General features: G+C 44.7%; 1 protein-coding gene across 1 annotated transcript in view; it reads right to left on the reverse strand.

Annotated features, from left to right (window-relative positions):
• Positions 1–13,733, reverse strand: part of CSF3R (colony stimulating factor 3 receptor) — a 38,385-nt gene that overhangs the window by 3,571 nt on the left and 21,081 nt on the right. The window contains exons 8-14 of the mRNA XM_088153327.1: positions 13,202–13,418; positions 9,176–9,364; positions 7,509–7,610; positions 6,848–6,994; positions 4,965–5,105; positions 2,090–2,180; positions 1,078–1,159 (exon numbers count right to left, since the gene is read on the reverse strand). Of these exons, the coding sequence (XP_088009453.1) occupies positions 1,078–1,159; positions 2,090–2,180; positions 4,965–5,105; positions 6,848–6,994; positions 7,509–7,610; positions 9,176–9,364; positions 13,202–13,418 (969 nt within the window). The remainder of the gene's footprint in view (positions 1–1,077; positions 1,160–2,089; positions 2,181–4,964; positions 5,106–6,847; positions 6,995–7,508; positions 7,611–9,175; positions 9,365–13,201; positions 13,419–13,733) is intronic.

A 13,733-nucleotide genomic window follows, 5' to 3' on the forward strand; every position in this document is an offset into this window, starting at 1 on the left:
CAGGAGAAGGGACCATTAATGACAGCAGGCAGGCCACTAAGGAAATCCAGTCCTAGCTTAGCACAAAGGAGAGTGCCATCTCTGCCATCAGCCACTGGTTGCCATAGAAACATCCTTAAGCGGGTTCTGATGGGGATGTTCATTTCTAGCATCTTCATTCAGAAGTAGACCGCCATGGGACAGGAAGGCTTTACAGGTAGTCCTCGCTTACTGACTGCCTTGTTTAGTGACTGTTTGATATTACAAGAATGAAAAAAATAGCTTTGCAACCAATCCTTGCGCTTATGACTGTCGCAGCATCCCACAATCACATGATTGCTATTTGCATGCTTCGCAACCAGATTGCGACAAGCAGAGTTAATAGAGAATGCGGAAATAAAATAAGTCATCAGTCTGTCGTGGTCACATGATTTTCCACTTAGCAACTGTGGCAGTGGTCCCAATTGTGGTCACTAAATGAGTACTACCTGTATACTCTGGTTATCAGCTAGCAGTCCTCAACAGACTTGTGTTCCCTGGACTAGCTCTGGGGAAGTTTAGATTCCAGTTCCTACTGAAGCTGAGAATCACTCACATTCTTAGCCCAACCCATGCAGTCATTACAAGAGTAAAATGAAGGGATTTCCCCTTAAGCTCCTGAGAAAAGGCTTGATAGAAATGGATAAATAAAGAAATGAAATAAAGCTCCCTTAGCCTATGCAAGCTCTACCTTGCAATTGATCTGGGCTGAATTTTAGCTATGGATGCCCTCATCTCTGCATTCTGTATGCAGAACTCCATATGCAGAACTCAGTAGCTCAGTGCACTGAATGACAGTCAATGCATTTTGGCCTAGTATTTTGTGTGAACGCAGCTCATGTAATTAGTTCATGGCTCAATGAGTTGTATGAACCTAGAAAGCTGGGTTAATTGAGCTGTCGATCAGGGTACATATATTGTGCAAATCCAGCAAGTGAAAGTTGGCAGGGTTGCTCGTGCAGTGGGGTTGATGCATCCAACTGTGGGTGGAAGGTTCATAAATCAGCAGCTGCTGCGCAAGGAAAGAGCAGCACCGTAGCTTGACAGCCGCAGATTTACCTCCTGCAGAACAGCAGGGGCCCATTTGCCCAGACTGCTGTTGGCTGGGTCAGGGACACTAGGCCAAAACTGCGTCTTCATCCTGTGGGTGAGCGGGGGGGAGGAGGAGAGAGAAGGACCTGGTTAGTCTGGGGCTATGATGGCCGGAGGGCCCAGCTCTACAACCTGATGGTGGCCACTCCCTGTTCTGCTCCTCTCTTACATGTGAATCAATGAGAATCTTTTGAGACACGGACATCAGCACAGATACCTGGAACGTGGGTCTTGGGGGAATTTCCTCTCAGAGGAAGCAGCTGCTTCAGGAGGGAGATTCTGATAAATACGTATATGAGTTTTGGATCTTTTTTTTTTTTTTTACGCAGTCTGCATCCTACGTATCTAATCATGACCTGTGATTTGGTAAGCTTTTGTTTCATACTGGCATTTTATTTTTGTTTTAGCTTATAGACAAGTAAACACATTAATTCTTCTTAATTCTTTAGTGGCAGAGTCCTCTCCTCAAATCTTGGCACCAGTTCCTAGTCATTTTTGGAACCTCTCCCAAACTCCCCACCACATTACATGATTTGATGTCAAGAGAAGCTGCACTCGATTTGAAGGAAACATTACCATTTTCCCCTCCCCATGCTGTTGGCCTTTCCTTCCTTGACTTGGATAACCCTAAGTATCCCATGAAACAGGGAAATATTCTGGCATGGGTTGACAAAAACACTTAGACTAGAAGGGGCAGCAGACTTCAGGCATGCCATCTCACTCTCTTTGAAAGACCTTGTTCCATCCTCTCTGCTGCCACTTCATCTTCAGGTCCATCAGTGTGCAAAGGTCCTCTGCACCGTCCAGGTGTGGTCTTTGCCCTCCTCCTCCTGTACTGCCATAGGACTCTCCTTTGCCTCTGGCCCTCACCCCACTGTCTCCTGGCTAGAACTCTGCTATCTCCTGTGCTTGTCCACAGTACCCTCAAGTCAGGCACCAAAGTGAAGCTCTGCAGCTTCTGGCTTGCTCCTCCACACACCTTTTGCTTTTCTGAAAGCAGATGACCATGCCGATTATCATGGCCAAGAGCAGCCCAATGAGTAAGTACATGATGGTGATGTCCAGGTTGTCTGAAAGAGAGAGCAAGGTATTGGGTGTTGGTGGATTAGTAACTTTATTAACTTTTAAAACAAACAGTAAAAATTAATAAGAACTAATATTAAAGAAAGTAAAAAGACTAGAAAAAAGAGTAGTCAAGATCAAAAGTGCAGAAAACAAGACAAGAAAAAGCAAAGAAAAAAATTGATTTCTGACCCTCCTCACAACAGATATAAGTAGCAGTATACATCAAACTCTTGCTCTAAGTATACACCATAACTTTCATTATTTCTATTTACCCATATTATTTCTAAGCAAATCCATACAACATAATTTCATTTTTTTCTGTTTCCTGCAAAAAATCCAAAAAAGGTTTCCAGTTAACATCAAAATTACTATCTTCTCAAATCAAAGCTGTCAATTTCACCATCTCAGCCAACTCCATCAACTTCACCATCCATTATCTTCCATTGTAGGTAATGTATCTTTCCACCTTTATGCATATAAAAGCCTTGCTGCTGTTATCATATGTAAGAACAAAATTCTATGACTTTGTTCCAACTGTTTGTCCATCAAACCCAAAAGGAAGCTCTCTGGTTTTGATTGTATGTCAACCCTTAAAATCTTCTGAATTAAAATATGTATCTGATATCAATTTTTTTTGCTTTTTTACAAATCCACCGGAGATGATAAAAAGTCCCTTCTTGTTCACATTTCCAACATACATTCAAAGGGCCTTTATACATTTTAGATAATTTTTCTGGTGACAAATACCAACGATGCATCATTTTATAAAAATTCTCTTTAAGATTATAATTGTAAATTTCAGTCCTTTCAACCATATATTCTCCCATTGTTACATCAATATGTTATAACCAAACTTTTTAGCCCATTTTACCATACAGTCCTTAACTTGTTCATCTTTTGTCTCTAGTTTCAATAAGAGTTTATACATCTTTGCAATAACATGTTCATCATTAGTACATAATTCTGCTTCAAATTCAGTCTTACCATATTCAAAACCATAAATCCTTTTATCTATTTTAAATCTTTCTTGAAGCTGTACATAAGAAAACCATTGACAGTATCCTTCTGATACCAAATCCTTTCTTGTCTTTAAAGTCCCTTTGAGAAAATTCCAATATGTCACCATAACCATGTATGTTTAGTTATCATTTCTCTTCTATAAAAAGTTTCTTGTGGTGACAGCCATAAAGGAACCATGGGTATTGCTGGATTAGCGACCATCTTCCCCACATGGAACTAAAGAGGGGCACTGCAGAAATGTAAAACAATGTCACTCTTCTCATTATTTTCTATTTGTTAAAAAAAGGGCTTTTTCATGAAAAATATTTTTATGTTAGTATCTAATTCGTTTAATACTGTTATTTTTACATGAATTAGGTCGTGTGTGCCCATAGCCAATTGGCTGCACTGCCACTGTCCACAGGTCTTTGACCAAAGTAAAGATGAATACATCATCAAGTGAAAATTTGTAGGTGTGAAAAATGGTTGTGGTGGGGCTAGTTCATGCAGGGAGAATTGCTCCTAAAAGGAAGAATGAGGTTGTGCAATTTGGTCTTTACTTACACAGGTGGGCTTGTGACAACTGGTGGATGGGAGTAGGAAGCCCAAAAGGATTAGCCCCAGCTAACCCTGCCTTTGAAGCAGAGGGTCCTCAAAGAATAGCTGTGGAGAAAATTCCAAAACTTTGGAACATTGCCCTGAATGCCCAGGAAGGAGAATCAGTTTTGTTTGCCTTTCCTAGGGCCTTTTGTTGTTTCCTTCACAGTAAGAACAGCAATATAAAAATATTCTTGAAGGCAGAAGGATGAGTAGGATTCAGCTTTGTGAATTTCTGATGCCTCTCAAAAGTTCTCAAAAGCACCAGGAAAATGGGAGAATCAGGGAGGTGGCTGTGCCTGCCACCTAGGTCATGCAAGTCAGACACACATACCAGAGAAGAAAGAGGAACGTTATTATGAAGCACTGAGTCAGAACAGTGAGCCATCTTTAGCCAACCATTCTGCAGAGCAGTGTTTCTTAAACTTTTGCTCTCGGGACCCCTTCCCACTTTTAAAAATTATGGAGGATCTCAAAAGAGCTTTTGTTTGTATCAATATTTACCATATTAAAAATTAAAATTGATGCATTTGTAGAATATTTATTTATTGAATCATGTAAAAATAACAATATTAAACCAATTAGATATTAACATGAATATTTTTCATGAAAAAGCCCTATTGTTTTTAACAAATAAAAAATAATGAGAAGAGTGACATTAACATTTCTGCAAATATCTTCAATAACTGGCAAATAATTTTGATTTTTGAGGACCCCTGAGAGGGTCTTGGGGGACCTCCAGGGGTCCTTGGACCATACTGTAAGCAACACTGCTGTAGAGGGCATACGGAATGGCTGTGAAGGACAGAAGGAAGAGCTGCTACCAAATAAGATAGATAAGAGGGTCCTGAGCCAGGGCCCAAAAAATAACTTGAGAAAATGTCTCAGGCAAACCTCTCCCTAGTTCACATGAAGGTAAAGGGAGGGAGGGGGAAGTACATTCAGACATGCAAGATTCTGTTCCTAGAGCTGTTATGTACAGTAAAAGTAATACCTACTTACATGCCATTGCTTTCTTAGTCTGGTCTACCTTGTAGGACTGACATATCCTTTGCAGCTCTGGGGAAATCCTACCCTCTCAAAATGGCTTATTGACCTTATGGGCCTAGTAATTTTTTCTTTCCATTTCCATGGTCCCAGCTAAAGATGGCTGAATTCCCTTCCCAGCCCCAAACTGCCAGGGTTTTCCTTACCCATTGCCTTGGTGGTGATCATATGACTGGTCCCATTGGTGCTCCCTCCCTTTGTAGAGGCCATGATATGCAGGCTGTACATCCTTGAAGGCCAAAGACCAGAGATGGTGAGGGTGTCCACAGAAGCATTCACAACAACACCTAGAGAAAAAGTTGGCAACGCTTTGCTATCATTTCAGACAGAAAGGCCTAGAAGCCAGAGGGAGGGCAGTACAACAATGGTGATGGGTGGCATGGTTCTGTTTCTTACACTCCTCTTTAAAGGTCTTTCTGTTTGCATGTTGTGGTGATAAGGTACGGCATGAACAGCACCTTGGGTAGCAAAGTCTTGGCAAAGTTAAGAAGGCAACCTGTAACCCTCAACTATCAACTATCAACTGAATAGATGATAGGGAAATCAACTATCATCTTTGACCATGCTACTGTATATTCCAACACATCTGGAAGGCACTACTTTTTTCTCTTCTAATATTAATGTCCCAAGCAGCAAAAATATTTAAAAGTGCTTAGTTATTTTTAATACAGGTTTTTACTGTCAATCAATGATCGGCAGACAGAGTAGTTTAAAAAACTAGGGTGATGGTCTGCATCTCACATGTCTCTTTTTCAGGAGATTGGACTACATGTTCTCTGAGGTCCCTTCCAAGTCTATAACTCTATGAGAAAGCTAAGATTGTGCCTGCTGTTTCCAGTGTGTATATCTAAAACTCCAAAGGAACATGTATTTTTTCTATGAATGTACTACCCTTATTTATTGCTTATAAAAAAACAAACTTCTGGAGATTTCATTCTTTGATCATATGTTTAATCAGTTCTTAATTGGGTGATGTCCTTATGACCATCATTAAAAAGGATGCCACATATCTTGACTTTTTCTTGCACTGTGCTTCAGGGATGCAAAATGCACAGGCCAAGCGGAAGGCGGGATGTCTGGTACGGTCCCTAGTCACCTCCTGACCCTTCTGCCTCCTTCCTTCCCTGTGTTGTCTCCCCAATGCCCTTCCCTGCAAATCTTTTCTAGCCTATTTCCTGCTCATTAGATTGAAGCTTATTTTTTTTCTTTTGGACTAAGTTGCTTCTGTCTATTTTTCCCTAAGTTCACTTTTTGAAAAGAAAAAATCTTATTTCTTACTGGTTCTTAAATGAGGGAGATAAATATATTGCTATAAAGTACAGTATGTTTGTAATTTGCAAACAATATATTTAGTGCTCAAGTTATGGGGAGGGAAATCTTTTGCAACTTCCTCCTTAGATTGACAAACACCAGAGGAGGAGTAAAATTGGTTTAAAATGAATTGGAGGGTCTGATTGCATGAAGGGCACTCATCCCTGAAGCACTGAGCACACCTGTTTTGGAGGACTGCCTACTTATCCATTTGGACCACACCCTTTGGGTGAATAAATCCCATCCTGGCTTGTGCCAAAGATTTCTGAACAAACTGCCTTCTTCCCCCTTCCTTCTTTCTCCATGTCACCCATCAGTTGTTCTGAAGACAAGTGTGTGGTTTTGTCTGTTGCACAATTCACTCAGCTTTAGTTGTCTTGGTGCCAGAGGCTTGGACATAAGTTTCTATTGCAGTGGAAGGAGGGGGCAGGATGGAGGGAGGAATTCTGAATCTGCCAGGGACATAAAAATATAGAACAAGCAGCAGCAATGGAAATGTTCCCAATAGGATGGAAAGAAATGTTGGTCACAGGCTGATTCATCCTAAGTTTCCTCTTGGCCCATCAGAGACAAAAGGGGCCAGAACTGGCCTAGAGGCAGCAGCTGCTCTCTTCTTAGTCAGCTGAAATCCAGTTGCAGCCAACAATAGTGATGGAGGAGCTCTGCTTTCGGGGAGAAGCCACCCACCACCATAATTGCAAAGAGTGGGCAGACATACTTCTAGCAGCTTCACTGGGATTGATCCAGAAGAGTGTGTAGCTGGTGATGAACCCATTCTGCTCTTCAATGGGGAGGGGTTCCCAACAAACTTCAGCTGTGGACACCCCAATGTTTCTGGGATGAACTTTGGGGCTGCTGGATGGAGCTGTGGAGATCAGAAAGGAATGGAAGTATGATCAACCGCAGGTCAAGGTTAAAGGGGTGCTGAGGGCAGGCGGACCCATTGGGGTAAAGAGGACAGACTAGACTTCAGCTTGCCATGAGCAGCCTCTGGAAGCTGTTCTGGTCACACCTCAAAAAGTTTAAAACTGGATGAGCAAATTATCTTCCTGATTCTACTGACTACCTACTAACAGCCTTTCATTGCCCCAGCCTCAGATAACCACATTCAGAAGTATTAATGCTAGATGGAATGCTAAAAATAGTCTGCATTCTTATAACTGTGGAAATTAAGCTGGGTATCAAGTTTAATCTGCACTGCTGCTTTTCTTCTATGCCCTATTCCTGGAACAACAACAACACCCCCCCCCAGAGACAATTAGAAATTCCCCCAGATGTACAATTCCAACCCATGAAAGTTTTGATTGAAAGTGACTTTCTACTTTGATGATGGAAGCTGAGCTGAATTTTGGAATTCCAAAGCTGTTTGGAAGAGGCACCTTTCTGCCTTGTGTAAGCTTCCACCGACTGAGGCACTCCTACGCCGTCCCTGTAGAGGGGGTAGATGGAGATATTATAGCGCTGGAAAGGCTCAATGTTTTCTGAAAGAGAGAAGGGGGAGATGTTAGTGATGATGGAAGGGCTGGAGGCGCGCCACATGCCCACCATCTGTCTTATAAGCCCTGCAGTGAGGCCGGTGCTTGCTCTACAATTGATTGTGCCCTTTCAAAATGTTACCTTTTCAAAATGCTAAACTTTTAATTATTCTTGTGAAAAAATGTTGTTACAGTTGCACGTCCTCTTAGGAGCTGGACCCCTATGAAAGCGCTGCTTAAACAGAATCAACTCTGCATCTCCTTTCACTTCCAAAAAATAGTATGCCAACAGAACACTGATGATGTTACCTAGCTGGGTCATGAAACATCTGCAAGCAAACAACCAAGCTCAGAGAGCACCTAGCAATCCACAAAAAATAATGTGCGGATATTTATTTCACTTGCATTCGATGCTTTGTGGCCAGTCACGTATTAATGAATGAATATGCTGCCAAACACACGAGGCATGTAATGCACTCAGATGTTGCACAGTTCTGGTATCTGCAAGAAAGGGAAGATGGGCGGCATTCAGCACGTCAAGGCGCCTTGCCGTCAGAGCACGTTGTAGAAAGGGGTTCTGTAGCCAGAGATGCCACCAGGTTTAAGAGCGCTTCCTCTCCCTCAGCGTTGCTGTCCGCCGGCCATTTCTCTTCTCCGTCTCCTCCATCTCACCTTCCTTCTGCTTGAAAACCTTTCTGCTGTGGATCCCACTACGCACCTCCCTTCCAGCCCCTGGGCTTGCTGGCTGGCCCAACGAGAGGAAGGCTGTGATGGCCTGTTGGAAACTGCAGCCCTCCGGGTGCCGTGGGGATACTTCCCTAAAGCCAGCCGGGAATCTTGGCTCTAGGACGGCTTCCTAGGCAGCTAGGCAGCTCCGGAGAGGAGGACTTCAGTTCTCAGCATTCTTGGTACCTCTACACATTCGGAGTGTGCCCAGGCTGGGAGTCCACTGTGTTTTTAAAAGGTGTGTGTATGAAAATTAAATAAATAAAATAAAATGCTGCCGCTTGGATACAGCTTTTGGCCGGCCAACGTGTTGTGTATTGTGTTGCCACAGTGACCTATGCTTTGCCTACAGCCTTGGTATAATGGATATCACACATAACTCAATAGCAGTGGAAGTAGCATAAACAAAAGTTGCAGCTGAAAGTAACAACTTTTTCAAATGAGTCCTTAATACAGTGGGATGAAGATCACACCAAGTGTTCCTAGTTTGCTTACATCTTTCTGGACAAATGGGGACCCAAGCTGTCATGGACAGGGGATTATCTCACTGTTGCCGGAGTGCAAACCCGTGGGGAAGACCTGTAGAATTCATCTAAGTCAAGGTTTCTGAGTAAAAAGGACCAGTTTGGGTACAACCATTGGCCCCTACATTTGAAGATAAACAGAGCCGGTTAACAAAGCAACATGGTGTTTCCACCTGGTCCAGATCTGGCTAGGGTTGTGCTAGTCTGATCCTTACAATAAAACTGGGAAATCCTGGCCATAAACGCCAAAAGAAGATTTGCCTTGGCTCCTCAGTGGTGCTGAGAGTGAAAATGCTCCCTCTTCCCTTGTCAGTGGATCACCTTGGATCAGGGTTTGTGTGATGCTTCCGTTGTGCAGCTTTTTCCATTCAATGCTGTAGTCCCCTGCCGCAGAGGTCACTCTGTGCCACTCAATAATGTAGCCGGTAGCCGGGGTCCTCGGAGGATCCCACCACAACTGGAAGCTCTTCTCACTGTGTGGGAAGGCCTGGATCCGGAGCACAGGCTGACCTGAGAAGCACATCAGAGAACGGGGCGGAAATGGTGAGAGTGGCGAAGGAAAGGAAATGGCTGGAAGAAGCAAGGAGTCTGTAAGGGCTGCCTCTTCAAGTAGCTTTGCCATAAAAGCTGGAATTTCCTCTGAAAACTGCGCCATGTTAGGCTCCTCAGATTGTGAGAGATCTGCAGAGAAATCTCCAGTCACTGGGGGGGGGGGGTGGATGGTGACCGGGCACTCAGGTGATGTTTTGGGTGAACTCCCTCCCATGGGCCCTGCTGGGAAACAGACTGGGCTGCTTGAAATCTCTGGAACAGCCTCCCTCTGGAGGCCCCCACCCTGATGACGTTATGGACGTCCTTGAAAACTGGCTCTTCCCTCAGTCTTGCCTGGGGGGTGGGAAGTCGGGTAGCTATGGAGCCCTGGCAGTTGTTTTTTGCTGTCAGTTTGGTTTCTGTTCTCAATGTCTATGAGCTGTTCCTAATTTTTATTCTTCTTGCTTGTAAAGTGTAAGCCACCCAGAGCCATTTGCAGTCAGGCAGCCTCTAAACAAACAAACAAACATTAGTGAAAAAGGGCCTATTTAGACCACTGATTTACTACTGCAAGCTGTTTAAGTGACACCTACTTAAATCCCTAATCGGTTCCCCTTTGGCACTTCAGATATTTCCTTAGCAACTATGCAAGGGTGGAGTCTTGAACACTTCAGTTCCCATCTGGGTTTAGCCATATGTCAAAACTCACTTATCAGTGAGTAGGTATGAGGTGTTGAAAGAACAATAAATCCTTGTGGATTGAACCACCCGTCGCCCTTGGTGCATCCTCAGGTCCACGCTTCAGTGGGCTGGAGAAGCCAGAAAGCCCAGCTCTTTCAGTTCAGGCACCTCAAGCTGAGCTCTCTGCCGTAGCCCACCATCTGTAGAACACCTGTGGGCTTGGGGAGGTGGGAGCTATGGAGGGAGAGCTTGGGTCTTTCTGCTGCTGGGCTGGGAAGTGGCAGACACAGAGAGAGGGCCTGTGTGGGGAAGGCCAGACTCTTCTGTTCCCACACCAGAATGGCCCTTGAGGAGAAGGCCCAGGACCTGAGGGGGCCTGCCCGGCACCAGCCTGAAGTGGCTACTAGGTGCTGGGCTAGACCCATTCCCTACGGGTCATCTGACTTTGCCTCCAGTCTACTGGATAACCAAGGATAACCAATTGTGTCTGGTGTTAGATGCTATTGGCTTAAAGGGAAAACACCTCTTTTGTGTGACTTAAGGCTGCCTCTATTATGGATGAGGTATTCGATGAAGGCAGTCATGAGGACATGGCAGAGCATGTTTGTCTCCAGCTTAGATTTATGTGGGGAAAAGCAAGTTCCTAATTGTTAAAGAATGCATCCTAACTGATTGCAATCACCCAAAAGCCCATGTACCCTCTAGGAAGATGGACTTGCTTCGAAAGAAGAAGACCGTGCTTCCTGTTTTGCCTCTGCTCCTTCTCATGCGTTGTGCAATTGTTCCCTCCCATAAAGCAAATGGTAGAGGAGCTCCCACACAGGGCCCTGGGAAAATTGGTACTTTGCTTTTCCTTGGGCCTTTTTTCATTTGTACCTGGTTGTGGCATGAACATGCCCAGGAAACCTCTTTTTTCTGCAAAGGACTCAGAACACTGCCTTCATCTTGTCCCCAGCCCATGCCAGAGGCAGTCGTCCTTGGCTGTTCCAGTCTTAAGCAGGAATGAGCTACAGCACTTTTGATGTAGGTGCAACCTGAGTGCTTTGCAAAGTGCCTGATCGGTGTTAAAGATGGCTGGCCCCTAGGCAGCCCAGCACCTCCTAGGCACTCGAGGCAGGAGCAAGCACGCCCGTCTCTGGCTCCTCAGCACTTTTTTCCCAGGGATCTCTGCCGGCTTTGGGTAGAGAGAGCCTGGTTCTTTTGCACCAGCTTCTTTCCCTGAACCCATCTGGTCCCCTCTAGAAATATCCATAGTCCAGAGCCTGGATTGTCTCAGACAGCAGCTGACCGATACAGGTGGTTGTGTGGGGAAGCAGGAGAGAGCCAGCTCAACCCTCTCTGCCCCGGTCAACTGTTGTTCATTTGCTTCTGAACACGGGTTTAGGGCACTTCAGGAATGGTGCTAAATCCATGTCCGGGTTTGGCTCAAGGTTTTTGCATATGTGTGTTTAAAGGGAGCCTGACAATATTTTGGATGTGGGTTTAACTCTATTCCAGGGGAGAAACTCCTTTTGAGCACACCTGTGCTTAATCTAAGCCTCACTACCTACTTCCAATTTAACAACTGTTAAATGTGATCCAACAGATCACAAGAATGCCCATGAATTGCCTGTCTCAGGTTGCACAGCAGAAGCAGTCATGCACCGCCTGGGAAAGATTGTCCTTCCCCAAAAAACTCAAAATACGGCTACATTAACAACAGAAAGCCAGTCTGATGTAGTGGTGAAGGCATCAGGCTACAAACTGTGAGACCATGAATTCTAATCCTGCTGTAGACACGAAGCCAGCTGGGTGACCCTGGGCCAGCCCCTCTCTCTCAGCCCTGGGAAGCAGGCAAGGGCAAACCACTTCTGAAAATCTGCCAAGAAATCTGCAAGGACTTGTCCAGGCAGTCGCCAGGAGTCAACACTGACGCAAAGGCACGCATGCACGTACACAAAGAAGTTAACACATTTCTAATCCTAAAAGAAAATCAAATTGAAAACACTCAACGCCCAGGGATTAAGTTCTCATAGAGATTGAGAAAGAAAACATCCCATTTTTCAGTGTCCTCAGCACCACACAGAATGATGGCATACCACAAATTCAGCTTTATAGGAAACTGACACACACCAATCAAACGTTAAAAATCTGCGGCCACCACCCTCGGCCCACAGAATGAGCCGCATAAGAGCCCGCATCCACGGGCTCCGGACACCCCGCAGCTCAGCACCACTCCGAAGGGCAGAATTTAACCACCTCCAGAATAGACCCAAGAACCACTATCCCCCCAATTTCATAAAAAATGCACAAAACAAAGAACAGAGAGAATGACTATACCACTAATGCTGCCGTGCATAAAAAGTGCATCAGAACAGACTGGTGGGCCCCACCCAATGGGGATCAAAGTGGCCCAGAAAACCCCTGCAAATTCTGTGCAGAGCCACAGACTGCAGCGCCCCCCCCCCCCCGAGCCAATATCATGTGCAAAGTTTACTGCCTGGGACGAACAGGACAGCAGCTACAACAAGAATTAAGGGACACAAAACTGCAATAAGGAACCAAGACTACAGTATAAATATTTAACAGCCACCCAGATGGTTCAAACCAATCACCTTCGACTGCCAGAGGATTCCTAGAAGCCTGGTGTTCAGATTAACAGAGCCACTGAGGGGTACCATCTACTACCGGCCGGGCACCTGATCTAAAACACCAGCCACAAACAGGCGAAGGAGGATCATTCAAGAGGGAGGCGGCGCTTCCATCCTCAAGACCAGCCGCTTTGATTTTCAGTCATGACTGCTTTGCTAGCTGACAAATTCTGCGAGAAAAATTCTGGAGATCTCTCTGGTTGGGAAAGGCTGCATTATATGATCTGAAACTTAGTTATTCTTCAAATTTTATACTTCTATTTTTTTGATATTCACTAATTCAATATGTATTTGGATAATGTCTGCATAAAAAAAGATACATTCATGAGAAATTCAGGGAAAATTGGTTGTCAAAATTCTGCGCATCGAGCAAGGTTTCAAACAAAAATGTGTATGTTTGGGGAAATATGAAAATAGAGACAAAGATTTAAAAAAAAGACCTCAAATAAAATAAACTGTATGTCAGATTCACAAAAACGAGACACTGAGCCAGTCTAGTTCCTACCTTTTTTCTCCAGCAAGAAGATTTCTGTGGGTTGAGATGCACCTCTAGAGTTGTAGGCTGTGAGATAAATCCTCTGGGTTCCCGGTGGCACCGAGAACGTGCACTGCCTCTCCGTGGTGTTGCAGAGAGAGAGGGGGCTCTCTCCATTGTGCTGACGGGTGCCCAGCGCTGCCCAGTATCCCAGGATTCTGCCATTGGCCTCGTCTGGCCTCATCGGCTGTAGAACAAGATAAGGGCGGTTGGCTGGCTGGCTGGTTGGTTGGGTAGAAATGAAACGTATCTGCAGCTCGTCCAGTCTGCATTCATCCAGCACGCTTGACCAGATTAGCAAAAGAGCTAGGGTTTGTATTTGAACTAACATTAGTTTTAACTGCAGCCAGTTCTTTTGTGGCTCAGCATGTTTTGAGAGTCCAGCACATTTGGGCTACTTGGTATGAACCAAGACTGGAAATGGGCTAGTGCAGTGATAAGGCTGCACGGCTCTCTCCCCGTCCTTTGGGTCACCTGGTGACGAGGCTGAGCACTCCTCGTC

The sequence above is a fragment of the Python bivittatus genome, unplaced genomic scaffold (genome assembly GCF_059951505.1).
Source record: "Python bivittatus isolate LINGU-HERP-01145 unplaced genomic scaffold, Pbiv_v1 ctg000040_np1212, whole genome shotgun sequence".
Lineage (NCBI taxonomy): Eukaryota > Metazoa > Chordata > Lepidosauria > Squamata > Pythonidae > Python > Python bivittatus.